This window comes from Octopus sinensis, linkage group LG20, assembly GCF_006345805.1.
Source record: "Octopus sinensis linkage group LG20, ASM634580v1, whole genome shotgun sequence".
NCBI classification, from domain to species: Eukaryota; Metazoa; Mollusca; class Cephalopoda; order Octopoda; family Octopodidae; genus Octopus; species Octopus sinensis.
The window spans coordinates 22,756,203-22,783,818 of record NC_043016.1 but is presented as its reverse complement, the minus strand read 5'-3'; the positions used below and the strand labels follow the sequence as shown (position 1 = coordinate 22,783,818).

The 27,616-nt window shown below is 33.9% G+C and overlaps 1 protein-coding gene across 1 annotated transcript in view; it reads left to right on the top strand.

The window, feature by feature from the left end:
- The window catches only part of LOC115222631 (C-Jun-amino-terminal kinase-interacting protein 4), a 206,196-nt gene that overhangs the window by 66,279 nt on the left and 112,301 nt on the right, over positions 1-27,616 (top strand). Inside the window, exons 7-10 of the mRNA XM_036511616.1 lie at positions 4,369-4,471; positions 6,415-6,500; positions 7,831-7,866; positions 15,111-15,143. Of these exons, the coding sequence (XP_036367509.1) occupies positions 4,369-4,471; positions 6,415-6,500; positions 7,831-7,866; positions 15,111-15,143 (258 nt within the window). The remainder of the gene's footprint in view (positions 1-4,368; positions 4,472-6,414; positions 6,501-7,830; positions 7,867-15,110; positions 15,144-27,616) is intronic.

Sequence of the window (27,616 nt, the reverse complement as noted above, 5' to 3'; positions counted from 1 at the left end):
CTCTGGTTCATTTGGTCCCTATTTTAATGACATTAGGAAAATTTAGTTATACTGAGCAGGTCATGTAATTTCAATGGATCTCTATGAATGACCCATACATTTCATAATTTTATTAAATGAAAAGAAATTGAGGAAGCAGCTCACTCTATACAAAACACTGTCAGTTTTTTTCTTTGTATATACTTATACAAGTAATTGATTAGCTAAAACATTATAGTAAGTGGTGTTATAATATATAATGGGCTTGCAGTTTTGTGAAGTTACAATTTAAAATCAGCCAAAGTACAATTGAAGTAAAAATTAAATATACAACTTTATTGTATTGCTGTATGAAGGTTGGCTGAAAAATTCGTAGGCTGATCAAGATACTCTCATGGAATGTGACCAAATGAGGTTTATTTTTTAACGTTGTCCCCCTTGTAGTCTACACACTTCTTCCATCAGTGTTGCAGTGCTTGGGTCCCATTGGTCAAAAAAAAGTCATCAACAACAGATATGATGGTATCATCACTGTGATACTTGTTCCCAGCCAAGTCTTTTCCCATGTTGGGGAACAGATGAGTCTGATGGGGCTAAATTAGGAGAATAGGTAGGGTGACCAACCAGTTCAAAGCCAGTCATGCACAGGAGCCATTGAGAGCAAGGACTTGTGTGCTGGAGCATTGTTCTAATGAAACAAGGCCCCTTTTGTCAGTTTTTCTGGGAGTTTGTTCTTGATGTCCTTCCATAACTGCCTCAACAAGTTGGCATAATACTTCCATTGATCATGTAGCCCTTCTGAAGAGTCAATAAACACATACTTTTGCATCTCAAAACACTGAGGCCATCACTTCCCCTGCATATGAAATGACCATGGCCTTCTTTGGAGCAGGTGGGGAGGGATGTTTCCATTGCATAGATTATCTCTTTGTGCCTTACTCAGTGATGAACCTGGATTTGCCTGAAACAATGTCAGATTTTCTTGTGATGTGATGTGATCAGCATGGTGTGCTTTTGATTAGGTGTCAGATGTGGCACCTGCCAAGCAGAAACCTTTGTCATGCCAAGTCCATTGTGCAAAAGGTTTTCAACTCTTACGGGATATGCTAATAGCATTGGCTATTTGATTTATAGTCATTTGGCTGTCATACATCACCATGTGGTGAACATGTTTTCTTCGATGGTGACAGTTGCAGATGTCATCTTCAAGATTCTCCCTTCCCCTCGTATATTCAGCTGTCCATTTTTGCAGTTGATAAAGCTGGAGAGTCATCCCCTAATGCAACAACCATGTTAGCATGAATGTTGATGGGGGGGGCCAAACCATTTTTTTCTGCAGGTACTTGATAATACCATGATGTTAAATTTTGTCTGTTTTCAAAATAATTTACTACTGGTTATTTTTGAAATCTTTGAACAGTCAAATGTCAGTTTACCTGGTAAGAAACTATATAGTTATTAATAAAGAGTTGAAATTGATACATACAAAATTTCACAGCTCCTACATCACTCCTTCGTAGCATATGAACTTCTCAATCCACCCTTGTATATATGTGTACAAACACTTGAACAAAAACGAGAAAAAGCCAAATGAACATTGATTAGAAAGGTTGCTTTTTTGACTTAGTCAGAGGGAAAAAGAGCAGTACCCTTGACTCTTTTTTTTTTCCTTTTTTTTTTTTTTTGGAGAAATGACCATAACTGGCAAGACGAAGTTCTCAGACATGTTTTTAGAATGCATACAGCAAGCAGATTACATTCAGCTAAAAGTGGCAATAGGCCAAGCGGTGGTGTTAAACTGAGTGGTGGATTAAATCTACCACCTACCCAAGAACAGAAGTGGCCTCCCTGAACAGGTTTCCACATGATTTCCATCTACCAAGCTTAGATCACCTTTAAACTATGATGCAAAAATGTATACTTGCTCAAGATGCTGTGTAGTTGAATTGAACCTAAAACTACATAGTTGAGAAGCAGTCTTCTAAATTACATGCTCATTTTGTTAGAAGAGGTTTTTTTTTTTTTTTGTTCAGATGCCTTTCTCATCTACTAAAACCATTATGAAGTTCAAGTGGTACATGCATTCATATATGATTTATTTAACTGTGTCTGTCTCAAAATGTCTTGGGTACAGAGTTCTTAGCTACAAGCTATTAAATAAATTAAAAAAAAAACTTTATTCAATAACCACATCAACTGATAGAAAATCAATTGGTTGAGGCTTATGCATGGCAGGAATGTTTGGGAAATTAAAAATATAAATGCTTGATATTTTGACCATTTGAAAATGTTGCATGTATCATGCAGTTCTCTTTTTGGAGTGTCTAATATTTTTCCTTTGAGTTGTTGTTGAAGATTATTATTATTATTTCTTTCTTTTCATGCATTTGCACTATTTCACACCCCACCTATACATCACCTAGTGATTATTTATATTATTTATACATAATAGGTGCAGATGTGATTGTGTAGTAAGATGTTTGCTTCCCCACTGTGGTTTGGGGTTCAGTCCCACCTCTTGGCACCTTGGGCGAGTTCCTTCTACTATAGCCTTTGTTTGACCAAAGCCTTGTGTGTGGATCTGGTGGATGGAAACTGAAAGAAGACTTTGTGTGTGTGTGTGTGTGTGTATTTATGTTCTTGTAACTTAATTCAACAAGAAACCAATAGAATAAATACCAGGCTTTAAAGAAAAAAAATGTACTGGGGTTGATTCATTTGACTAAATTTCCTCAAAGTGGTGCCTTAGCATGGCTGTAGTCTAATGACTGGAACAAGTAAAAGATAATTAAATTCATTTCCATCAAATATATATTACATATGGGCATATTATATATATATATATATACACACACACACACACACACACACACACACACACACACACATACACATACACATACATATACATATATATGTATGATGTATGTATTATAAGAATGTATCGTAGGCCCCAGCTCATATCTGAGCATTGGGTTTGTCAGTTTCCATCTAATCTCCTTGGCTGGTGTTTGTGCTGAAAGTGACTTTGGGGTCCAAGTCGGTGGTGAAAGAGGCGTGGGCAGAACTCGCACGGGATGGTCAGTGGAGGATGTTGAAGACGCTCCTTTCTTTTCCTGTGTTTTGTCTCCCCATTCTATTGCCTGTTCTGCTCAAAGTAGCTGGCTCTATTGTGAACAGTGGTCCTCCAAGCTGTCCTATTTATGGCAATCTGTTTCCATGAATGTTAGCTTGAGCCAAGGTCTGTTTGAGCTGGTCTTTAAAACAGAATTATGGACTTCCTCTGGGTCTTGCTCCAATTCCAAGTTCTCAGTAGATCATGATCCTTGGGAGATGAGAGGGCTATATGTGCTGGGTGTGACCTGCCCAGCAGAGATGGTGGTGAAGAACGGTGGCTTTGACACTTGGTAGTGAGGTGCGGCGAAGAACCTCCTTGGTAATGTGATTTTCCCATTGTATGTTGAGGATCTGTCATAGCTTCAATTGCTGGAAGCATTCAAGGCACTTAAAGTCACAGCGGTACAACATCCAAGTCTCACAAGCATAGTGGAGTTGACAGGACAAAGGCACGGAAGAATGATATATTATATGTATGTATGATGTATCGTATGTATGGGTGTGATGCATGGATGTGATGCACAGATGTGATGGGATGTTACATGAGGTAGGGATGTGACGTGAGGTAGATCTTGTTTGTGTTATATGTTGTGTGTGTTAAGTCAGGTCTTCTATTAATAAATTTAGAACTTCATTTCAAAATGGTAGGGTGTGTGTGTTTTCATGAAATGGTATAAATATATCGCTTTGAATATTCACATTTAAAACAAGAAACAATTCACATCAACCTTTGATTTCCAAACATTTTATTATCATATTCATCCTGTTCATTTAACCATCACAAACTAAACTATTTATTACTTCAGAAATTTCTTTTTTTGTGAATTTTCTACACTATTTAAATCACTCAGTCTATTCTGTAATTACAGCTAGATAATTATGGAAAAAGCTGCCTGATATATAGTGTAGAAAATAACTAATTATATTGGAGTAGTCTAACTATTGGATATCTGAAAGTACTTTAACAATAACACATCACAACTATTTAGATAATGAACAATTGAAACCGACTTAGAAACTAACTTTAAAACTAGCACAAACCAAGTCTCTGCATAATTCATAGCAATCAATGCATCATATTTAAAATTCTTTTTTGTATTATTTTATAGATGTCCTGTTGCATTTTCTTTTAAATTTAAACTTTAAAAAATAAAAATAATCAGATTTAAAAAAAAAAACTAGTTATATTTTGGTTGTATCTTATTTTTTCTGTCAATTAAATGCATAAACTTTTGAAACAGTTTAAAATAAATTCATAATTTCTGATTTCAGTATTAGACCGTACACCAAATGCTATAATTCCAAACACACCTGAGCTTGATGAACCTGCAGAAGCTCTAAGCCAAGCTAATGCAGCAAATAAAAAGAACGTCAAGTATGTTTTTCTTTATTATTATTATCATTATTATTGTTGTTGTTTACAGAAGTGGATTGACAGAACCATTATTGTTGAGAGAATTTTTTTTTTGCTCTTTACATTCTGTGATCAAATCCAACTTAGGTTAATTTTGCCTTTCATCTTTATAAGTTAAAATATATTAGTCAAGGAGTGGGGTCAATAGTATCAAACAAACCTTCCACTCAAAATTGTTAAGCTTTTGCTTAAATCAAACTCATGATAAATATCTTAAGGCAGTGAACTAGCAGAATTGTTAGAACGTAAAAATCCCAGCAGAAATGCTTCTAAGTATTTTGTCCAATGTGCTATGTTCAAATCCCATGGAGGTCAACTTGGCCTTTAATCTTTCTGGGAATGATAAAGTACCAATTGAGGACAGTGGGGTTGATGGTATTGATGAACCCCATCCCTTCAAGATTGTTGGCCTTTTACTTAATTTAGAAACCATTATTATCATCATCATAAATAATTTTGTTATTCATAATCAGTAAGGCTTTGGATAAAACACCTGACAATATTGAATTTTATTCCTCACTATGAGCTTGCCAGGGTTAAACATGCCATCTCATCTTTTCCAGTCACCGTAAAATACCAATGGCATCATCATACTGTTGAATCAGCTATACACCCTTTCAAATTTATAGCCTTCTACCTCTGTAAGATATAGCTGTTTCTAGATTTGTGAAGTACAGTCTAGTTCAGGTCCTTCATCACAGTCCTCTTACTTATATGCAATAAAAGAACAGCTATTGACTGTTTTACATGTCCAATAGCTTCAATGTCTTTCTTATTGAGTGATTCCTCCATCCATTTTTATGCCATTGATGACAGAAAACAAATAGAAAACTGATGGCAAGATAATGTGTGTGCAAGGGTTTTGTTGACTTGTGATTTCTCATGTTTTTGTCTCACTTCTAGCCATTTTAAAGATTGTCTTCAACTAGTCTCTGTATAACAGCAGTAAAGACATTCATGTGGTTTTCTTCTCAGTGGTAAATTTGCTGAAGGGTTTTTGACAAAGAAACCTCTTCTTTCTTTCTAACCACCTGGTCCTATTCACTGCAGTCGGTGTTTGATTATGGATTCTGTACTTCACCTGTTGTTTTTTTTTTTTTTTTTTAGGGATAACTTTTTTTTTTTTATGAAAAAACTTATCAACAATAAAGTCTCCATGTTTCACAACTGTATAATAACTGCTAAAAAGAAATTTCATTTGAAAGCATTTCAAATTCAAAGATTGCCATGTCAACAGTATATTATGCAGATAGTAATTTCTTCCCAAGACAACTAACAAAGTCAATACTACTCCACCTTTGGTTGATGGGGTGTTGTCTTGAGTGTAATTTGTCACCTCAGTAGTGCTAGTGCTATAACCAAAGCACTTTCCACAAAGTCGAGGAGTCTTGTTTTGTGAGTACTTTGAAATCTCAGTAGTACTGATGTCATGACAACACTCAGTCCACTCTGTAAGGTGGTTTACTTTAGGAAGAGCATCCAGGCTCATTGATTCCTGTCAAACTATTAAATCCATATGCTGTCAAGTGAAGCTTGAAATAAATTTTATTCTACTCTCAGTATAGGGTTCACCCCTTTGGTACACAGTTATTTTCATACTTGTTTCAAAATAACACAATGTATTTTCTGTGGTGTAGAGTAGTTGCAAAGGGTATTCGGCAATAAAAATAATCAGTGAATGAGTTTGTGTGTGTGTGTATGCACATAAATATGTGATGGTTATTTGCTGTGTGTGCATGTATGCATTTTCATAAATATACAGTAGTTTGATATAATATGATATCCATATTTGGTAACAAAGCATAGAATTCAATTGTCTCTCTTCATTTATTTAGCAAATTAAATTTTAAAAAGGTCTTTTTCTAAGGAGTCATTGTTTTTTTTTTGTTTTTTTTTGCTTGCAGAATAAATAATGAATCTATATACAATGAGTTTGCAATGCAAGATTCAGATCTCATAGGTGATGTTGACTTTGGTGCTGATATAACTGGTAAGTAGGTGTTTTTGTTAATTAACCTTATTGTTGATGCTAAGGAGCCGATTGATATATTTATTATACTTATATATTCTTTTGATGAATATTCTTGAGAAACTTTGAAGGTGAGAAGGGACGAATGAGGGCGGGGGGGGGGGAAGGTAAAACTTAAGTTTAAGACAATATTTGAATAATATATTCAGTTAAGTTTGATGTAAGAATTTTTGTGTTTTGAGCCAGTTATTTTCTTTCACTGACTCACTCATGCAGTTCCCAATTTGGGATAGTACTTTGGCAATATGGCTAACAAATTTTAGCATTCTTGATTCTTTGTCACTGTGCAACACATTAGGCAAGTGCTTTTCACAGTGCCTTGTGAATGAAAATTGGTATATGGAAACCTGTCATAATATTTGAATAGTGAATTTTATAATGAGTAATTAACCATTCAATGAATAGTGATCAATAAAATATAAATTGGGAACTGATGATGATCATCATCATCGTTTAACGTCCGCTTTCCATGCTAGCATGGGTTGGACGGTTCAACTGGGTCTGGGAAGCCCAAAGGCTGCACCAGGCCAGTCAGATCTGGCAGTGTTTCTACAGCTGGATGCCCTTCCTAACGCCAACCACTCCGTGAGTGTAGTGGGTGCTTTTTATGTGCCACCGGCACAGGTGCCAGACGAGGCTGGCGAACGGCCACGCTCGGATGGTGTTTTTTTATGTGCCACCGACACAGGTGCCAGACGAGGCTGGCGGACAGCCACGCTCGGATGGTGTTTTTTTATGTGCCACCGACACAGGTGCCAGGCGAGGCTGGCACGGCCACGATTGGATGGTGTTTGTTACGTGCCCACAGCACGGGGGCCAGTCGATGCGGTACTGGCTACGGCCACGTTCGAATGATATTCTTATGTGCCACTGGCACTGGTACCACAATAATACAAATTCCATTGATGTTCATCGATTTTGATTTGGTTTGATTTTCACTTGCCTCAACAGGTTTTCACAAGTGTCCCAAGAAGGAAGTTATGCAAAAAGTGTGAATACTGTGCTGAAGCACAGTCTTAGTCCAAGGACTGTAAATTAGTGATGAAAGTTCCTTGAGTGGATAATTATGACCTTTTGGTAATTTCAAGTAAAAACAGCTTTGATATAAATTACTATCAACCAGTAGACACTTATTCAATAGACTCTGTATACTTCAACCCATATTGAGTAGTGATGTAAGCTTGCAATAGGGGGTAGTGGTGGTCATAAACAAACTTCTAATTTTTATATTTGCAGTCAGTGTCTTTTGATTGTTTTTTCTTAAAGTCGACATTCTTACCATTTTATACAGGTAGTGCAGTCAATCCTGGAGAATATGCTTCCTCAGGTATTTATAATTTTTTCATATTCTATATATAACATATTCATTTGGTTTCAATCAATGATGAGTTATGTGTTTATAGTTTTCAAGTTACATTGTGCATGTTTTGTATTGTCTTAATTTGTTAATAATTTGTCTTTGTGAATTAAAATTTTTTTTTTCTCCCCATATGTTTGTCAAATTGACTAGTTCAGTTTTGGAGATAAATTCTCATGTATTTCATTAATGAAATCTAAAAAAAAAATTTTATTTAATTTCGCTGGCAATTTTTTTCATTTATTTTTTCATTTTCATAAGGTTCCATGGAAAGTGTGAAAGAAATTCTGTATATTTCCTTGAAAAAAAAAAAACTGGTTTTATCTTTTCATTTGTTTCTAAATCTAATTTACAATTCTTGCGTATCTCATGTTGAGATTTTTTTTTTTAGTTATTTACTCATTATTTTACTCCTTTATGATATCAGATTTTCATTATTTTAACACAATGGGAATAACATTGTTCAATGTTTTTTATTTTATTTTTTTTTTATTTATGTTTAAAATCACATCAAGTGGTTATTTAAATATTCATTTTCTACGATCTTTAACATTTATTAATGTTCATTTTCTACTATCTTTGACATTATCATCTCATTTCCTCATTTGTTACTAATTTCAGTTGGATATCTTGAAGTTTACTATGCTGCATTGAAAATAAAATAAAAAATTAAATTATGTTCCACTGCATGGCATCTTGGGCAAGTGTCTTTGATAGCCCTAGGTCTATAAATGCCTTATGAGTGAATTCAGTAGACCGAAACTACAAGAAAGCCTTTTGACTTGTGTGTGCGCGTGCCTGCGTGCATGTGTTGGATTTCTCACTGCTTGGCAACTAGTGTAAGTTTGTTCCACTGGTTTGGCTGATAGAAGTACCAGATTTTCATACTGGAATTGATGTGATCAACTGAGAAAATCCTTTGAGGCAGTGTCCCAGCATGACTGCAGTCCAATGACTAAAACATGTAGAATAAAAGAACATAATTGTTATTTACTCATATGAAAACGTATTGCAGTCATGTGAATGCATGCATGAACATTATTTTTAATTTTGAAATTTTTTGATGCAGTGTGGTAAACTTTGGGCTATTCCACATTTCTGCAACAATTGTGTCACAATGCTTTTCAGCATTTAGTTTGAGCCCTATTTTCTAGATAAAATCTCCTGGGGAATTAGCCATAATATTTCTATTTGAAATCAGTAAAGTAAAAGTAATTAAACTTGGGTTTGGTTCACTGATGTTATCCTCATTGAATTTGTCTTTTACCAATGTAAGGAGTTGGCAATGATTAAGGTGCTAGGCTAAAATCCCATTTTCACTTAATTGCATACCGAGTTCATGAGTTGCTAGTGTCAACTTTTTCTCTCATCTCAGAGGTTGATAAAATACTACCTCTTATTAATGCATAGTAATTGTAAGACCATCGTCTCTATTTAAATCTTTGGCTTTGTTTGTCAGGGAGAGAAATACAGTGGCTGCCAACTTTATACTTCTCAACATTGCATGCTGCCTCCCTATAAACCACCTGTTTCCACTATGTGTTATAGTTTTCAGGCACTGAAGGCGATGTTGACATTTCTTGTTGCCATTTTTCTTAACTGTGTACTGCTATCAATGTTAAATGTAGAAAGAAAAGAAGAAAAACAAAAAAAAATCACCTTACAAGGCAACTATAGAACTACAGTATATAAAATCTTCGACACTTTCGGTTACAATGTCTCTGGAGATGAATAGAAAAAAAAAAAAAACGAATGTATATCTGTTGGTTCTGCAATACTGTTGCTTGATTCAACAAATTAAAGTTTAACACTAGAAAGTAAACAATGCACAAATACTGAGAGCCCTTTTGCAAATAGAAAATGAAGGCAGTAACTCTATAGAAGAAATTAATTAAAAAAAAACAAAGCAAAAAATATCCAAGAGAAGAGAAGAAAATTATATCATTCTGTTTCACTTTCTTCTCAAAAAGCAAAACTTTTAGATGACTCTTAGTCATTTTGGCAATACAGCATCAATCACTTTCAATGAACATATTTAGATTCTATATTCTTGGATTCCTTGACTCTCCACTCACCGCACATTTACTGTTTTATTATAATCTCACTGCTTGCATTACCATTGTTCTGTTAGGCAAGCCATTCATGTGTTCTTTCCTTTCATTTTATTTATATATATAAACTCAAAAGCACTTTGCATAAATTGCTATATCTCTGTTAATTTTGTTGTATGTTTAAGTGTCTGTCAATACTAGTTTGTGCACTTAGGAAAACAAATCTTCAGTTTTTGTATTGTAAGCTTTTAGTTATGTCTTAGGCTATTGGAATTTCTTTTTCCTGTTTTGATTGGAATTCATATATAGCTTAATTTACGTGTATATACATCTATCAATCTGTGTGTGTGTGTGTGTGTGTGTGTGTGTGTGCATGCTTTACATATTCATATCCATGTGCATGTTTATGCATGCAAATCCATATGCATGTACACACACTATATGTATGCAAATCTAATTGCATGCATACATATATCAAAATATATTTCTATATTTGTATATATATATATATAGCTTTTATCTGCATATTTATGCACTCCCCTAATTTCTTAGGGATATGCATAAATGTATACATATCAAATTTAAATGCTGTATGTATATGTAATTACATATGTACATTTTTGTGTTTTTATGCACACAAACAAATACAGGGTACACAGTGCAACTGGAAACAAAACAGAAGTTAGACACCATAAGGAAACAACCCTTTCTATAGTAATAAACAGCATATACATTCATCTCAGTACATTACTGAGACAAGCTACTTAATAAAACCACCCTTTGTCCAAAAGATGACCCTGTTGTGGCTATGGAAATGATTGCATGACAGTATCTGAAGATTCTTCACATGCATCTCTCTATACTGACAATTATTCCTTGCCACCAGGAAATGTGTGTATGGGTGGTGGAGGTTTGTTGGCTGTCTTCTGTGGTGATAGATGAAATAGACCAAGAAGGAAAACTAGGAGATACATGATAGTTAATGTTAGATGATCACACAATTCTCTTGGATTTTGCCTGCCATGAACTTGCCCTTTCTCATCACCTGAAGTTCTTGTGTGACATCTCTAGAAATTGTTATAGCTTGCTCCTCCTTACTTATCTGTTGTTCTGGTGCAGCACACATCTGATAGTGGATACTGCCACTTGCAGCTGCTTCTCAATGGCCCTTGTTGACCTGATAGGCTTAGTTGATGTCCTGGATTATATGGGAAAGCCGCCTGATGTTTGACTGCAGAAGATGCTTCTTTCTTTTGACCATGGAGGACATGTCCTATTCAGAGGGTTCCAGTTCTTTTGCAAACCTGAACACAAAAGAAGATTGGTGGCTTATCGGAACAGTATGGCTTTTCATTTTCTGGATCATATACTGATCTGCTATACTGATCGATTGACATATCTAAAAGAGAAATGTAAAAGTTAAAATCCAGTGCTTGTTGCCGAACATCTCGTTACATTTCCCTTTGTTCAAAAAATACCCTGCACACCTGTGTGTATGTGTATGTGTGGTGTGGTGTGGTGTGTGTGTGTGTGTGTGTGCATGCATATGAATGAGAGCTATCAAATATGACTTTTCATTTTGAATGCTTACCATTGTGAGTGTAGCATGTCTTGATTCATTCTTAATCAGCACATTGATATTTGTCTATGTACCAGCTTCAGTATCTGTTAAGTTGTGTTGCTGTTGAATTGTTTGTAGACATTCTGATGTCATTATTGGTCATACCATCATTCAAACCTGGCAGCCTACTTAGATAAGGTTACAAGCTAGCCTATTTTATGAAAAACAGCATAAAAAATAGTGGACATATATTATGTTAGTAGCTAGAATTGAATTAGGATTTTTCATTATTTTGTACTGGGATTGTTTTACACACACATAGATGCTTAATTGTAAATGATTTTTTTTTTTATTTAAGAAATTATTATTGAAATAAATAGGTTATTTAAAACTTAGGTCTCACATTTGCTCTTTCTTGATGACACGTTACTGATTTTTACTCCATTTACTTGGCTGTAAAAAGAAAGTGGGGTGTGGGGGAGCGCAATATTAGTTGTACTTCATAGTTATGACTGGTTACCAGTGGAAGACAGCAGACATTCTATATATATATATATATATATATATATATATATATATATATATATATATATATATATATATATATAAAAGTAAATATTACTTCAGGAATTCTTATGCATTGGCTCAAATTTATGAACCTTATTTTAAGTGAATAAAAGACAGTTAAGATAGCTGAAAATATTTTTTAAAAAAAACAGAGACTTGAATAGATTTCTATCACTGGGATATTATTCAGATTAAAGTTATCAAGTTGAAAATCTATGACTGGAGTTGTGTTGGATCGCATTTCTCATGGTTCTCTATCACTTTTGATGAATATTCCAGTTCTTTGATTAGTTGAACTGTATACACATTAAATTACAATATAAATGGCTGACTATTCTATAAACATGTGTACTGTTCATGTAGTTCTCAGGCTTGACACAATGTATGACTAGGCCAGTCTTTTGAATTACAAGTACAATAGGACATTTGAGAAGCTTCCACAGTTTCTGATAACCCAGTTTTATTCACAAGGCTTGGGTTAATTTAAGGATCTGTAATAAAAGATACTGTACTTCGTCTGTTTCCAGAAGCAAGTGTCTAGCCCCAAGTACACATACCATCTCTCCATTCATGGATACAACATAAAAGAAACACAATGTTTGCAGCATCCAAAGAGCCGCAGGAGGTATCAGATATTAAATATAACTATACATATCTGCCTTAGGCTCCCTCACTCCAGATTTTCTATAAGGCTTTCCTCCCTTAGCCTTTTGTTGAACACTCTAGGCAACAAGGGTTTATTATTATAGTGGGCATGGTTTGTGTAGAGCCAATCTTGCTCATTCTTCAAACTTGTATTAGTCTTCTGTAACGAGTGCCATGAGCCTAGTAATTATCAACAGTAGGATTCATATGGAGTTACCTTCCCTTAGATGCCCTGAGTCTGTCGGGATGTCTGTGAGTGACTTTCTTACATAATCACACACTCTCAACTGTCATTTAAACAGTACCACATATTTTTAGGTCTTCAATTTTTAAGACTTGGTATCAAACTAAACCATTTAACTAAAACTAATGCCAAACCATAAGAATATTCAACTATATCTGTATTATAGTTTTCCTTAATGTGAGTAACACTAGAATTTTTTCGACTTGGTAGTCCAAAATGAAGAAAATCTAATTTGAGTTGGTTTTAATTTACTAGTGGTAGAAAGTATACTTAATTATAATTAGTTAGGATTATAATTTATTTGTATAAAATATGCTTAAGCTTCAGATAGCTTTACTTGTAGTGATTGTTAAATTGCTCTTCAGCATTCAGGAATGTCAAAAACACTGTTAACAGGAAATATAATGAATATGAATGTAACCACAAGGGTACACTTGTATATTCTGTAGAACATCTCTACTCTCATTCAAAGATGTTTGAGGATGCATGTGTTTGTGTGCACACATATAATTACCATATTTGACGGCATATTAGACGCACTGGCATATTAGACGCACCCTCATTTCAGCAGGTCAAATTCAGGAAAAAAAGTTTTAAGTGTATTTAAGCATATATTGTTGAAAGCAGTCTAGCAGCACATTACAAAAGCAGAAAACATTGCTGTATAAAAGCAAGCATACAAATTACAATAGCCGTGAGGGTGTTGCCATAGCCGTGAAGGTGCTTGTACTGTTGTAGTGTGTTTTGTTATGATCATAAACTTTGTTGTACCAAGATATCCAACCTACCTCCGTATATACACGAACTCGCAACGATCATGTAGTTTTACTCCTCACCGTCAGATGGCATCGAGTTAGGGTTCCGATCAGCTGATATTAGTAAACGTGTGTCATGGATCGCAGCCTAACAATTTACGGTAGATTGCTTTGATTTTTACGATAATTCGTATTTTAAAGTAATAATAGTGGTAATAATAATAATACTAGCAATAAAATAATGATGCATGAGTACGGAAAATATCATTAAGGCGTTAGCGTAGGTAGAAATACTTATCGTAAGCTAGGTTAGTGAGCGTCTGGGAGAAGATTAGCCTACGGGAGGGTCTTGACTTCACATATTAGATGCAGGGCGATTTTTTTTTTTTTTTTTTTTTTTTTTTTTTTTTTAGCCAAATTTTTTGGAAAAAAGTGCGTCCTATATGCTGTCAAATACGGTATATATAATGTATGTATGTATACTTAGGTTTATCAGTGTTTGCAAATGTGTACAAGTTTACCCAGGAAATAGTGTGGTTGTTATAGAGAGATAAATAGGATTTGGAAGCATTTTTACATTTATCTTCCCCCTTTTTTCCCCGACTTTTTTTTTTTTTTGCCTGAAAGATATTTATGGAAAGAGGAAACTTTTTTTCATTTGAAATTATTACTACAAGTTAGACAAACTAATTAAATTTAAAATGTTTTTGAAATAGAATGATAATAAAAATGATTATTAAACTGATAATAAATTGTCTTTGAAAGAAAGAACATAGGATTGTAAAATGCCACAGTGCTGAATATTTAATCGCATCTGTGTTCTATGTACCTCTGCCCCCTGTATAAATGGGGCTTCTAAGAGATCAGTATGGTTGTATATACATAAAAAAAGTGTAGTTTCAAATCTTTGACATTGTTTCAAGTTTAAATCCTGCTGCAGAGGTGGATTTTTCATTTTGTCATCACTTTGAGTTAGAGATCAATAATATACATGGCTGATTCAGTTAATTATGCTCCCTTCCCTACAAAGTTTTCACTTTACATCTTGTTCAAAAAGTATCACTGTCATATGTTATGACTATTGTAATTAAGCTGACTCTTACATTCATTATTCTGCAGCAGGTGGGTGGAAAATGAAGCAAAATTTAATGGAAAATTAAAAGCACGAAAATATTGTTACATATTACATTATTAAATAAGATGTAGTAAAAAAAAATTAAAAAGTTTGTGGGAAATAGAAATAGTAAATTATCAAAACAGTTATTTCAAAACAGGTTGGAATGAGAATTATGATAATGTCTGCATGCTGCATGCCATTTTGATGTTTTTAATTGCTTGTTCCATTTTTATAAATCTTTTCCTTTCTCATGATTACCATCCGAAAACATCAGAAAGTGATAAGGAAAATGACAGAGAGTCTACTGGTATGTTTCTCTCCCCTGTTGCTCCTGCTTGTGGAATACTGCTTTATATGCCTGCTTCTGGATTTTTTCATTTCTTTTTTCCTTTTTTTTTAATTTGAACTTTTACAGTTTTGTCCTAAAGTATTAATTTATATAATTATCTCTCGCACTTGAAACAATTTTTGTTTAACCTCAGAGCTAAAACCCCTACATATTTAATATCTTATTGCCCAACTTACTTAAATAATATTGCTCTATAAAATCTAATATAAAACATCTAAAATATAAATCTAATATAAAAATCTGAGTTAGAGCTATTTCAAATCAGTAACCCATATCTTTAGACATGAAACTTATTTACTATGTCCGTGTCAATTGATTTGATGTTAAATTATCATTGTCTTTTTCTTGGATGTGCATGTACATAGTACCAGATTGTATTTGAACCATAGATCTTGGTTTTTAAGTTAAAGGAACATGTGTTAGTGAAAAAGTTAGGTTAAAAGTTCCTAGTTTGAATTCACTCTGGTGTTGTACCATATCCAAGAATAAAACACTGATGTCATTTAGAGATCAAACCAATCAAAGCATAGCATAAGTATAAATAATAATGAAGTCTCATATCTAAAGACAAGCTAAATAGTCTGGAAGATTACAATCATATTTAATAACGCTTGTTTAAAAAATAAGTGTGACATAGTAACAAAATTAATTCCAAATAACAAGATTAATTCAAAATTTGTATACAATTTTTACTTACTATTTTTTGTATTCTTAGAATAAAATATTTAGTAACATCATCCCTCCTTTTGTCTCCTCTTGCAGGGGTGGGGGGGCATGTAACAGAAGTAGCAGTTACATGCCAGTGGATTTCAGTTAGTGACCCAGAGGCATGAACATCACAACATCCCATGAGCTTGTAAACAAATATTTTAAAACTTATTGTGACAATTTTTATTTTCTATTTTTACATCTTGATCAATAAGCAGTCAGCATGACGATTAAAAATTCAGTTAAACTACAAGAATTAGTGAAGTGATAAATGGTTGATGACTTTTTATGCTTTAGTTAAAAACAAAAGTAAAAGAATGTCAAAATTTTAGCCAATTTTTTTTTTTAAGATGGATGGTTTTGGTATGGTCATACTTAAATTTTTTAATGACAAGATTATTATACGTAGAATATTTGGCATGTAAACATGATTTTTTAAAGAACATTTAATAGTACAAGATAAAGTGCTTAAATACTTAATTATCAACTCATTGTTTTGGAAATGCCAGAATTTTGAATATTTGAATGATTAAATTCACTTGCAGGAGTTAAGTTTTTCTTCATACTCTTTATCAAATTTGTAAGTTCTCAGCAGTTTAAGTAGGAGATGCTTTCCAACTGGCTTAAATAATCAATTTAAGTTTTTTTCATTTTCTTCTAAATTGGTTAGTACTTCACCAGTTACTGAGTCATTAAAGTAAATCAAACCAGACAAAATAGCTCATTCCATAAAATTCTGATTTCTGTAAAACTCTTGTCTCAGTGATGGTTCAGTAATTCCATCATTTCACATATTTTGCTGATTCAAATAAAATTTGCATTTTATTTTCTCCTAGGCATTAGTTTCTTTTTAACTTAGGACTTTTAGTCTTAATTCTTCCCATACAGCTAGCCTCTCAGTCACCCTAGTTTTGAGCAAAGTCACCTTCTCCAGTGAACCATGTCTTCCTCTCTTCTTTTGTTCCTATCTTGATAGTCATAGCTATCTTGGGTATTTGTTCTTTAAGTTTCACTTGCCTTCCTGCCACAGTCTCTTGCAGGCTGTGCCAGTTGACTCTCAAGAGTTTGTGATTCTGTTCTTATATGTAAATTTTAAAGTACTGGCCCAGATCTTGTTCAATCTTCTGAACACTGCTGCTGTATACCAGATTCTGGACTTAACATCTGCTTCAGCCCCCCCCCCATCTTCTTAGCAATAACGCTACACAGCTAGGCGAAGTTTGTTACATTTTCAAAGGTTGTGCTTCATTTGCCACTTCTTCAGCCAATCTGGTCATCATTTATTGGGGCACTAAGTATGACTCTGCCAAGAGTGCAGTGTCATTGGCATAGCCCAGCACTGTTAGGTGTCTTCCTGCAGTCCACAGTTATCCACATGACAGTCAATGACCTGAAAAAGACAACAGGGGTAACAGTATACAATCTTGTATCACTCCTGTGATGTTGAATTTTGTGTTGCTGCATGCAGCAGCTTGAATTGAATACACTCTTAAAGAGACAAGGTTTTCTGGGATACCATATGCATTGGCAATACATCAAATTAAAATGCAAAGTCTTCACTGGAAGGCATTTTGTGTGATATTCCATTGAGTGAGGCAGATAATGGTACTATAGAGAAATCAAATTGATAAAAGTAAAGATCTTCTTTGAATATGTTCAATTCCTATACTGGTGTTTAAAAATATCTGACCTAGCTAGATTTGCGTTGTACCTTAGTGATTCTCTATGTATACTGTTGAAAGCATTTTTGAAATTGATAAAACTGATGACCTGTTGTTGCTGGACTTCTATTCATTACTCCATGATTTTTCACAGTATAGAAATTTAATTGGTGCATGATTTTCCTGCCCTGAATCCTGATTGCTCTTCTCTGAAGTTTTCATACAATTCCTCTTTCAAAACCTTTAAGATGACTAAGTATAAGACTTTGCCTGGCACTGACAGTAGGGTGAAGGCCCACTAGTTCCTGCAATTACTGAGATTACCTTTCTTTGGCAGTTTAACTATGACAACTTTTGTTCAATCATCTGGTACTGCTCTGTTTTTTTTCCAACAGGTATTACACAATACATTTTCTCTTTTCTACTGTTGCTCAGCTGAGATCTGATCCAGTCCTGGAGATTTATTGTTCTCTAGTCTTTTTGGAACCTGGTTGACTTCATCTTCACTAATAGGTGCTCTTGTAGCTTCACCGTAGCTTACCAAATGGCAGAATAGTTTGAAGTATCAAATAGTTCAGGCTGATTCAGTCTACTTGAAGTGATTCACCCAGTACACATTGATGACGGTCAGATGTCGTTATTCATGATCGATATTTTGTAGGGTCATCATCCTCTCTGAGATGACCAAGGAGACGAAAGGTAGCCCTTTGGCAGCTTTGTTGTTAACAGCAAAAGCCACACCTGAATCTCTTCCTTCTATCTTCTCAACCCAGGTGTAAATCTCCTCTTGCAACTGGTTCTGCCTTTCAGTCCTAGTCTCTTTTGTGATCAGAACTGTCCTCCTCTCACGTATGAAGTCTCCATCAAGCATAGTACACATGTCCCACATAGCTATAGTCATCTTCACTTTCTTGCAATTTCTGCTGCTGAAGTGAAGTCTTGCTGCCACAGTGAACTGGTTAGGTTTTCTTCTGAGCAGGCTTTCTTTACCACACATTTCTTTAGAGGCTTTCCACTTCTAGGGAAGTGGGGGAGCATTGTCTCCTAAAAAGGGCTGCTCTTACATTCACACAACTGCCTCAGCCTGCTGGTACTCAGGATTAAGCATTGACAGCAACCGTCAGGTACAAGCCACCTGTGTGCAGAGCTCTTGCTAGCAGCTTTCAGTTATACCTACTGCTGTTACATTTACTCCATTGTAACAGGGCTTCCCACTTCTTTAACCCTTTAGTGTTCGCATTATTCTGCCAAAATTAATCCTTTTTCATCCACATTGTTTTTAACTAATCATGCATTATCTTCTATGATATTTTGATGAGGTAGCTGTTAATTTTTAAAATGATATTGTAGGGTTGGTGTGAGAGAGCAGATCTGGCCAGTTTGAACATAAAACCGGCAGAATACTTTTGGCCGGATATGGCCGGTCTAAATGCTAAAGGGTTAAACAAAACACCTTGGACAGTGTGTAAGGCAGTTGGTCTCCCCCTATCACAAGACTGCCTCTCTGGCTAAGGGGTTGCTAGCATTTGCTCTAAGTGCCTCTATAGTCTATGGACAGAAACAGAACAGGTGATTTATATAATAAGTAAAATTTTAAACACCTTGATTAAATTTGAAAAACAAATAGTGTCAAAAATGCTCAGTTTTGTCCACTTGTCATTCCATTTTAATGATCTGAAAATACACAAAAATCAAGAAAATTTAAAAATCAAAACACTCTAACTTGTAGAGCAAAAAATTCTCTTTGCCAATGCATTTCATTTCTGCATGCATTTTTAAATTGGGGTGGGGGGTGCTCATGAATTATTCCTCAACTCAATTATTATGTTGCAGGACAAAATGCCTATTTAGTCTCTAAACTCACTTTCTGTTTGGATTAGATTTTTTCACTGTTCTGGGGTTTTATAAAATTGAGGAGAGCCTTTTCTAAAATCACTCTGCTTAATTTGATATTTTGTCTTCTGAAATGCTTGAAAATGGGACTGCTTGAAATTATTATTCATCAATACATGTACTAAAAGTGGAATTGTAGAGATTATTATTACTGTTCCTTTTGTACTCCTTGTAGTGTTGGGCCCTGTTCCAACGTGTGATCTTCTGGACTGCATACATACATACATACATGTATATGTATTGTTTAGTATACAATTATTGAAACTCTCCATTCTTTTCTTCCATTTTGCTTTGATGACCTCTGGTGTTACTTGTCTTCATATTTCACATCTTGATAATTTCATTGTCTAAATTTTGTACTTGATCAGCTTCTTTGCAACTTTCACTGAAGTGTTTCTTTCAGAAGATAGGTTTAGTTTTTTTATGCTGTGCTAATTATCACTAGCTAATTGGCTTTTATCTGTTACTGTGGATGGGTATATCCCACAAGATAGTGGCATCATTGTTGTCATTGACAATATTTGGTTGAAGCTTATACCACTTCATGGTTTCTTGATTCTATAACTACTGTATATTTTCCATTCACCACAGCCATGTTATTCCTGTGGATGTATTTGATCTTTAATAGTTCAAGACATCCAGAGATACTGTGGCTAATGTTTTTTTTCTTGAATTTTTAATCTTATTTTCCATGGATCCAGCACTGTTTTGTCCTTGATGATGCGTTAGTGATAGGATTTGTTTGCAATATTCTGATCTTGTACAACAATTATCAGACCCTCTGTATCTGCTTTCATTCCAATGCTGTTTAGCCATTGTTGTCCTCACTTGGTTTATGTCTGCATCCATTTTGGGCACTTCAGATGCATTAACATGTCTCCACAAGTTTTCTGCCATTGAGACTGGGCATGGTGTAATAGTTTTAAATCTGTTGATCACATTGAATTCAAGTTTTTGATGCCATATGCCTTTTTCTCTTGTGTACCCTACACTTGAGACTGTCCCAGGTTTCATGACATAAACTTACTGTTCTAAAGTATTTCACCACCTTGTCCCACACCTTCCTGGGTCTATCTCTTCCACAGGTTCCTTCCACAATTAGCGATTAGCACTTCATGCAGCATTGAAGATAAACCTAAGCATGCAAAATAATCATTCAAACAAAGTGAATTTTTGTTGAGGCCTCCTCAAGGACCATTAACCACTTGGTTTGTTACACAACTGGAGAATCATTTTTGCTTTTTGTACCTCTTGAAACTTTGCAGATATGGCATCATTGTTCCAGTTGTTTACATTGAGCTTGCTTCACTTCTTTCAAAATTGCTTTGTGCCTAAATTACAAACAATTATTGCCATTAGACAAAATGTCAAGCAGTATTTAGTTATGGCCATTTACATTCTGAATTCGAATTCTGCTGAAGTTGACTGCTTCCTTTCATTTTATTAGTCAGTGAAGTACCACTTAACCCTTTAGCATTTAAACCAGCCAATTACTGGTTATATCTGGTCTCTAACACCTACCTGACAATGTTGTACAAAAAGTAAATGATCCCATAACAAAAATCTTAAAGCTTTGAGATAGAGCATGATGGATTCAAAGCAGTGTGAATAAACATGCATTACATTTGACAGAATCTGAATGGTAAAGGGTTAAATATTGGGAACAATATACTTTCTTCTCTCAAATGGTCTTGTGGTTATGTAAGAAAGTATTGACTAATTAACTACCATCAGAAGAAATTATAAACTTTTTATTTTCATAAAGTTTTAAAGCATAGTATTGATCCTGTTTAGATCAAGTAATATTGTTTAGATGTCTACTCAGTGTTGAGCTACATGGTCAGTTGTTGGCAGGGCTTATATAAGCTCTGTAGTTTGTACATCTTATATGCTATCTCCATTGTAATGTTTGTTATAATCCAGGAAGGTTGAGAATCAGTTTTTTCCAATGATAAAATAAACCCAATTCACAGGGAATGGCTAGTTTTAGATTGGGCATAAGTTTCTAGTTGCATGCTTTGATAATTCAGTTGCGTGCTTGTATAATTCTGGTGTGTGTGTGTGTGCGTGCGCATGTGCAAGACTTGTCTCCTGGCACATCTCATCAGTGATGTGATTTCGAGTCATCAGGGGTTTAGCCTTCTTAATATAGATGTTCTTGTCCAGACAACCCAGCCAGTGTCTGTCCTAGCTACAATTATTCATAGACCAACCCCTGAATCCAAAGCCACGAGGATTTTTTGCAGCTTCTCTTGTTAATTGTATTGTCCTTCTTCGTTAACCCATGTAAATCCAAGTTGCTTGAGGACTGTGCAGAATGAGTATCTTGCAATGTCTCTACAACCACTTCTATAGGATCATGTATTTTGAAGATTTGCTGACCATTTGCTGGTACTTCATACATTTTAGCAGCAGCACCATTCCTAGGGTGCTGCATTCAATTGTGGGCCTCTCTTGACTCTTGTAGAGTTATCAGCAGCTCTTTAGTACTGTAAAATCTTCTGGTTCTGAAGTGAACCATTAGTATTTTTGAAGTAGTTCACATTACAAAAAAAAAAAAAAAAAAAAAGTCTCTAAAGATGAGGTTAATTAAGTTCAGGAAATTATATTTGTTCTTTAGTTTCTGTATTTCTTTTACTATGAAGTATTACATTAACTGTTCCTTATGAATACAACTTGATAAAATTAATGTTTTCAGCAAGTTATTTTGCATATTCTAAAACAAAAAAAACAAAACAAAACATTCAGGCTTTTATCATTCAGGCTGCATCTGAAAATTTCAAATCAATGAATGAAGAATTTTTTCATTCAACTAAAAAATTTTCAAGGCGGTGCTGCATCATGGCCATGGTTGGTCTGAAACAAGTAAATGAAAGATGTGATATCATCTATAGACATTTTGAGCTCTAGTATTACTATTAAGTTTTCTATGTTAAATCATGCATTCAGATTAAATTTTAATGAAGCAAGAAGGATGTCTTCATTGCAACAATAAAAATGTATCAGTAATTATGATTTTCTAAAATCTTAATTAGTGCTTTAATTTCTTGTGAATTTGGCAACATTAGTTGTTTTGAGTAGTTCTATAATCTGATGTTCCAACTGTAACCATCTCACCTTTTCATTTATAAAGGGCAACATTCTTTGAACTGGTTTAAAATTGTAGGGGTTTAAAAAAAAAAAAAATTTAACTGTTATTTCTTATAGCTTGAGCAAACCCTTTAGTTAGCATATTTCTGTAGGATTGTTTTGGTCATCTCTGATGAGCAGGTGATAGGCCCAAACCACCTGAGCTTGCGTTTCTTTATTGTGGTGAGAAGTTCCTTATAGGGCCCTATTGCCTGCCTTATCTTTCTTTTCACTTCCTAATTCATGACATGATCTCTGTATGATATTCCCAAACATCTGAAACATTTCTTCTCTGCAGCCTGGATTCTTCTTTTGATTTCGGCTGTCAGTGTCCATGTCTCACAGATGTACAGAATATTGAGATTACTAGTGATCTCATTAGTTAAATTTTGGAGCTCAGTGAGATACTTCTGACTTTCCACAGTGAAGATTTAATCCAAGTCTTTGGAACTGTTAAAGCCACTGACTCTAATATTAGTATTGATTCCGTTTGGGCTGTTTGTCATAACTTGTTTTCTCTCTGTTTATCTCCATGCCAAATTCATTGGAAGTCTTGTCTAGATGCTCTACTAGTTGTTTCAATTCTTGTTCTTAACCCATCAGTCTGACAATATCATGTATAAAGTGCAGGTTTGTTAGGTTTCTGCTGCCAATGCTAATTGTACCATGTGATCTTCTAGTGCAACTATCATAATCCTCTCAAGGAAGATGTTGAACAAGTTCGGCAAGAGAAGGCAGCCTTGTCTTACACCAATCGACTAAAACAAATAAATAATGTAAAAGATAGTTGTAACTAATGTTTTTATGATAGTTCTACTCTTTGTAGAGCAACACCACAGAATGGACACCTATCACATACAAGCACTGGTATTGTCACTGAATATCTCAGTATTTCGTATTGAAAATTTTTTGATATTATATAATACATAGACATATACACATGCATTTTAGTTCCAATGCTAATGGTATATAATACTTTGAAGATATTCATAATGATGTAACTTGTATAATATTTAGCAAATCAGCCTTGTGGGTTGTGTATATTGATGATGATGATGATGATAGATTCTGCACAGTCTTAGTTTTATTTTATTTTCATAAGATAATGTGTTTTGAAGACTTGTTGATCAGTTGCTGGTATTTCTTGCATTTTAGTAGCAGCACCATCTCAGGGGTGCTGTATTCAATTGCAGGCCTCACTTGACTTTTGTAGAGTATCAGCAGTTATTTGTTTCTGAAATATTTTCTGGCTGGAGTGAAACATTAATGTTTTTGAAGCAGTCATCACTATGCTGAGGACATGCTTTTGACAGGCGAAAACTTAGCTGATGGTGAGCCCCCCAACATTTGGTGCATTAAATATGTTTATGTATTAAGTGTGTGTTCATCACACACACACACACACACACACACACACACACACACACACACACACACAAAGTAATCAGAAATAATTAAATTACATTGATAAGTTTTAGAATTCAACTGCTTTACTCAAGTTTTTGTTTTTTATTTTTTAAATAGATCTTATTTGAAGATTAAAAATTTATTTTTAAATGTTAATATCTTGTCCTCTTGCCTACCATTTTTTGGTTTTGTTTTTACAAAATTAAATCCTGTTTTTCTTTCTCTTCCTTCCATTTATTGCTCTTCCTCTCTCTTGCTATCCCTCCCTCCCTGTCTACATGCTCTCCTCTTGTCTTTCTTGAGGTGAAAAGAAAATGTTAAAGATATTGTCAATTTAAAATTATAACCCTAAATTGGTTTTGACATTTAATAATTACCTTAGGATAATTAAAAAAAAATTTATTCCTTCTAATTTAAATACAAGGCCAGCAATTTTAGGAGATTGTTGTTGGTTGGTTACATTGACCACAGTGCTTAACATGTATGTTATTTTATTGACCCTGAAGGGATGAAAGGCGAAGGATTTTGCCTTTCATCCTTTCAGGGCTGATAAAATGATACCTGTCAAGCCCTGGTGTCAGTGGTATGAATAATTCCCTTATCTTCAATTTCAGGCTTTGTGCCTATGCTTGAAACCAGAAAAAATGCTTTGTGAAGCATTACAACATCAGAAACATATGCTTGTGGCATTTGTTCCAAGTTATGTTCTGAGTTCAAAACTTGTCAAGACCAATTCAACCTTTCAAACTTTTGGGGGATGATACTATAAAAGTACATCAGGTTGATGGCATCAACTAAACCCTCCTTTCCCTTAAATTGTTGGCCTTGTACCTAAATGGAAAATTATTATTTATCTATTTAAAAAGCTGCATGATTTGGTACTTCTAGAAATTGGGTTACTTTAGAGTTTTTGTTTTCAGTCCAACATAACTTTCTGTTGTAATTCTTTTAAGCTTCTTATTTTGTAATTTAGAAATTATTTTTTAATATACTGAAAAAGAAAAAAAAAATTAGAGACTAACCTTCTTAATTTGGTTTTAATTCCTAATTTAACTATCAATTTTTAGAATGTTGTAATGACTGGATTCTTTTACACTTTAATTATAGTTCTTTATCTTTAGTCCTTTCTTCAACTTTTATTTTGTTGGTTGGTTTTTTCTTTGGTGTTATCTTTATATATATATTACATAATTTTTTTTTTTACTTATTAACATTTTAAAATTTATATTTTACTTTATAATTTTCCTTGGGCGTGTGCATGCATACACACATGTACATATACACACTGGAACACATGCATACAGACACAATTTAAAGACTAACTGATGTATATGATTTTTATTTTCTTTCTTCAGAAAGTTGTCAGTATATTTGTGTTTGCACTTTTGTGTGTTGTGAATATTAACTTAATGTTTTCATTTGATAGTAAGAAAAAAAAATTTAAGACATTTAAAGAAAGATTTACATGTTCAATATAACAAGATATTACTTCAGCATAATTACCAATAATCTACAGAAATGAATTGTATATGTTCAAGAGTTACATATTTATTAGTTCTTGTTAAAGAAGTCTTCGAAATAATATTGTAAAATATTGCAGAATGCAAGCATATTGAATTCTTTATTCAACTATCCACAATGCTGTGAAATTTCTTGTCTATGTTACTACGGGTCTATCTTGCCTTTGTATCTACAGGGGGAAATTTCCTTTAAGAATAGTAAACAAATCAATGTTTTGATGAAAAATATTAGGTGGGTGGGCAATATGTTACAATATTATGTGGGTTTTGTAGAAACTGTAACAATTTTCTGGCAATTGGTTGTACTGTCTTTTCAGTTATCAAAGCAATGAGTAAAAAAAAAAAAAAAATAATCACTGTCTTCTAAGTCATTATGATACCAGATCTACTGATATGAAACATGATGAGCTATCACTAAGAACTATATATATGTCTGTGTGGCTGTACTTTTTCTCCATTTTTTATATATATATATATATATATATATATATATATATATATATATATATATATATATATTTCATATTAGTTGATATGACCAGCCTCTAGGTGAAGCCTGAGAAAGTAATTTTTGTTATAATATACATGTTACCCTCTACACCTAGTATTAATTTTTATCACATGTTTGCGTCCTATAATTAGCAAATTATATGATAAAAGTCATGGCCATTTACCCTTCCTCTGAGACTCAACAGGTTTTTTAAAAAATTGTAAATATATAAAAAAAATATCTTTAAAAATGAGATTAAGTTCAGGAAATTATATTTGTTATTTAGTTTCTGTATTTCTTTTACTATGAAGTATTACATTAGCTGTTCCTTATGAATACAACTTGATAAAATTAATGTTTTGAGCAAGTTATTTTTCATATTCTTTGAAAAAAACCCAAAAACATTCAGGCTTTTATCATTCAGACTGCAACTGAATATTTCAAATCTTTCATTCAACTAAAAAAATTTTTAAGGCAGTGCTACATCATGGCCATAGTTGGTCTGAAACAAGTAAATGAAAGATGTGATATTATCATCTATAGACATTTTGAGCTCTAGTATTACTATTATTCAAATTAAATTGTAATGAAGCAAGAAGGATGTCTTCATTGCAACAATAAAAAAGTATCAGTAATTACGATTTTCTAAAATCTTAATTATTGCTTTAATTTCTTTTCTTGTGATTTTAGCAACAGTAGTTGTTTTGAGTAGTTCTATGATCAAAGCTGTTCCAACTGTAACCATCTCACCTTTTCATTTATAAAGGGCAACATTCTTTGTTCTGTTCTAAAATTGTAGGGTGTTTTTTTTTTTTAAATTTAGCTGCTATTTCTTATAGCTTGAGCAATCAGTGAGTGGCTGTCTTGTCCTGTTGAAGTTGGATTCTGAAGCACATTCTGAAGCTTATGAAAAGAAATTTCTCAGCTCACTTGCACATCCTTTTCATTCTGTTTAATACATTTTTGGGGATATTTCTGTTGAGACAGACTGCCTTTGTTCCAATTAAATATGAAAATAAATTAGTAAAATAACTTTGTAATCATTAAGCTGTGTAAGTTAACATAAAATTTGGGTGGAAAGTTTTTAGATCACTTTAAAACAAGTTTGTACCCCAGAAACAATTTCAGTTGGGTTGGTATCGAAAAAGTTAACTGGGTATGTTTTTGTCCTTTGATATAAATATAGTTAAATTTATATTATTTAACCATGCAATTGAAAAGATTAGGTGAATGGTCAGTGTGTTTTTTTGTACATTTTCTTTGCAATTAAAAGATGTCTTTTGGAAAATGGTATTGTACTGCCTAGCATATTTTCTGAAATTTCCCCCCCACATCTGTCTGATCTTCAAATAATTTCCTCATTTCTGGTGGTAAGTCAGGTAGTGGTGCTAAATTGAGTTTTCTGTTCATACAGTAAAAGTTGGCAGTTTCTCCCAGAAATTTGAAAGCTCTACAATGGGGGAACGATAGACAACAATATCTTGATGGTTGCAGTGTCGAAAGTGTTGGTTTCAAAGTCATTGAAGTTGTCTGTTCTTAATTTTCATTTAAATGAACTTGCTGTTGTCTCATTTGAGCTTGCTTTAGTCTTTCAGCCCTTTGATTATAATTTTCGTTTAAACA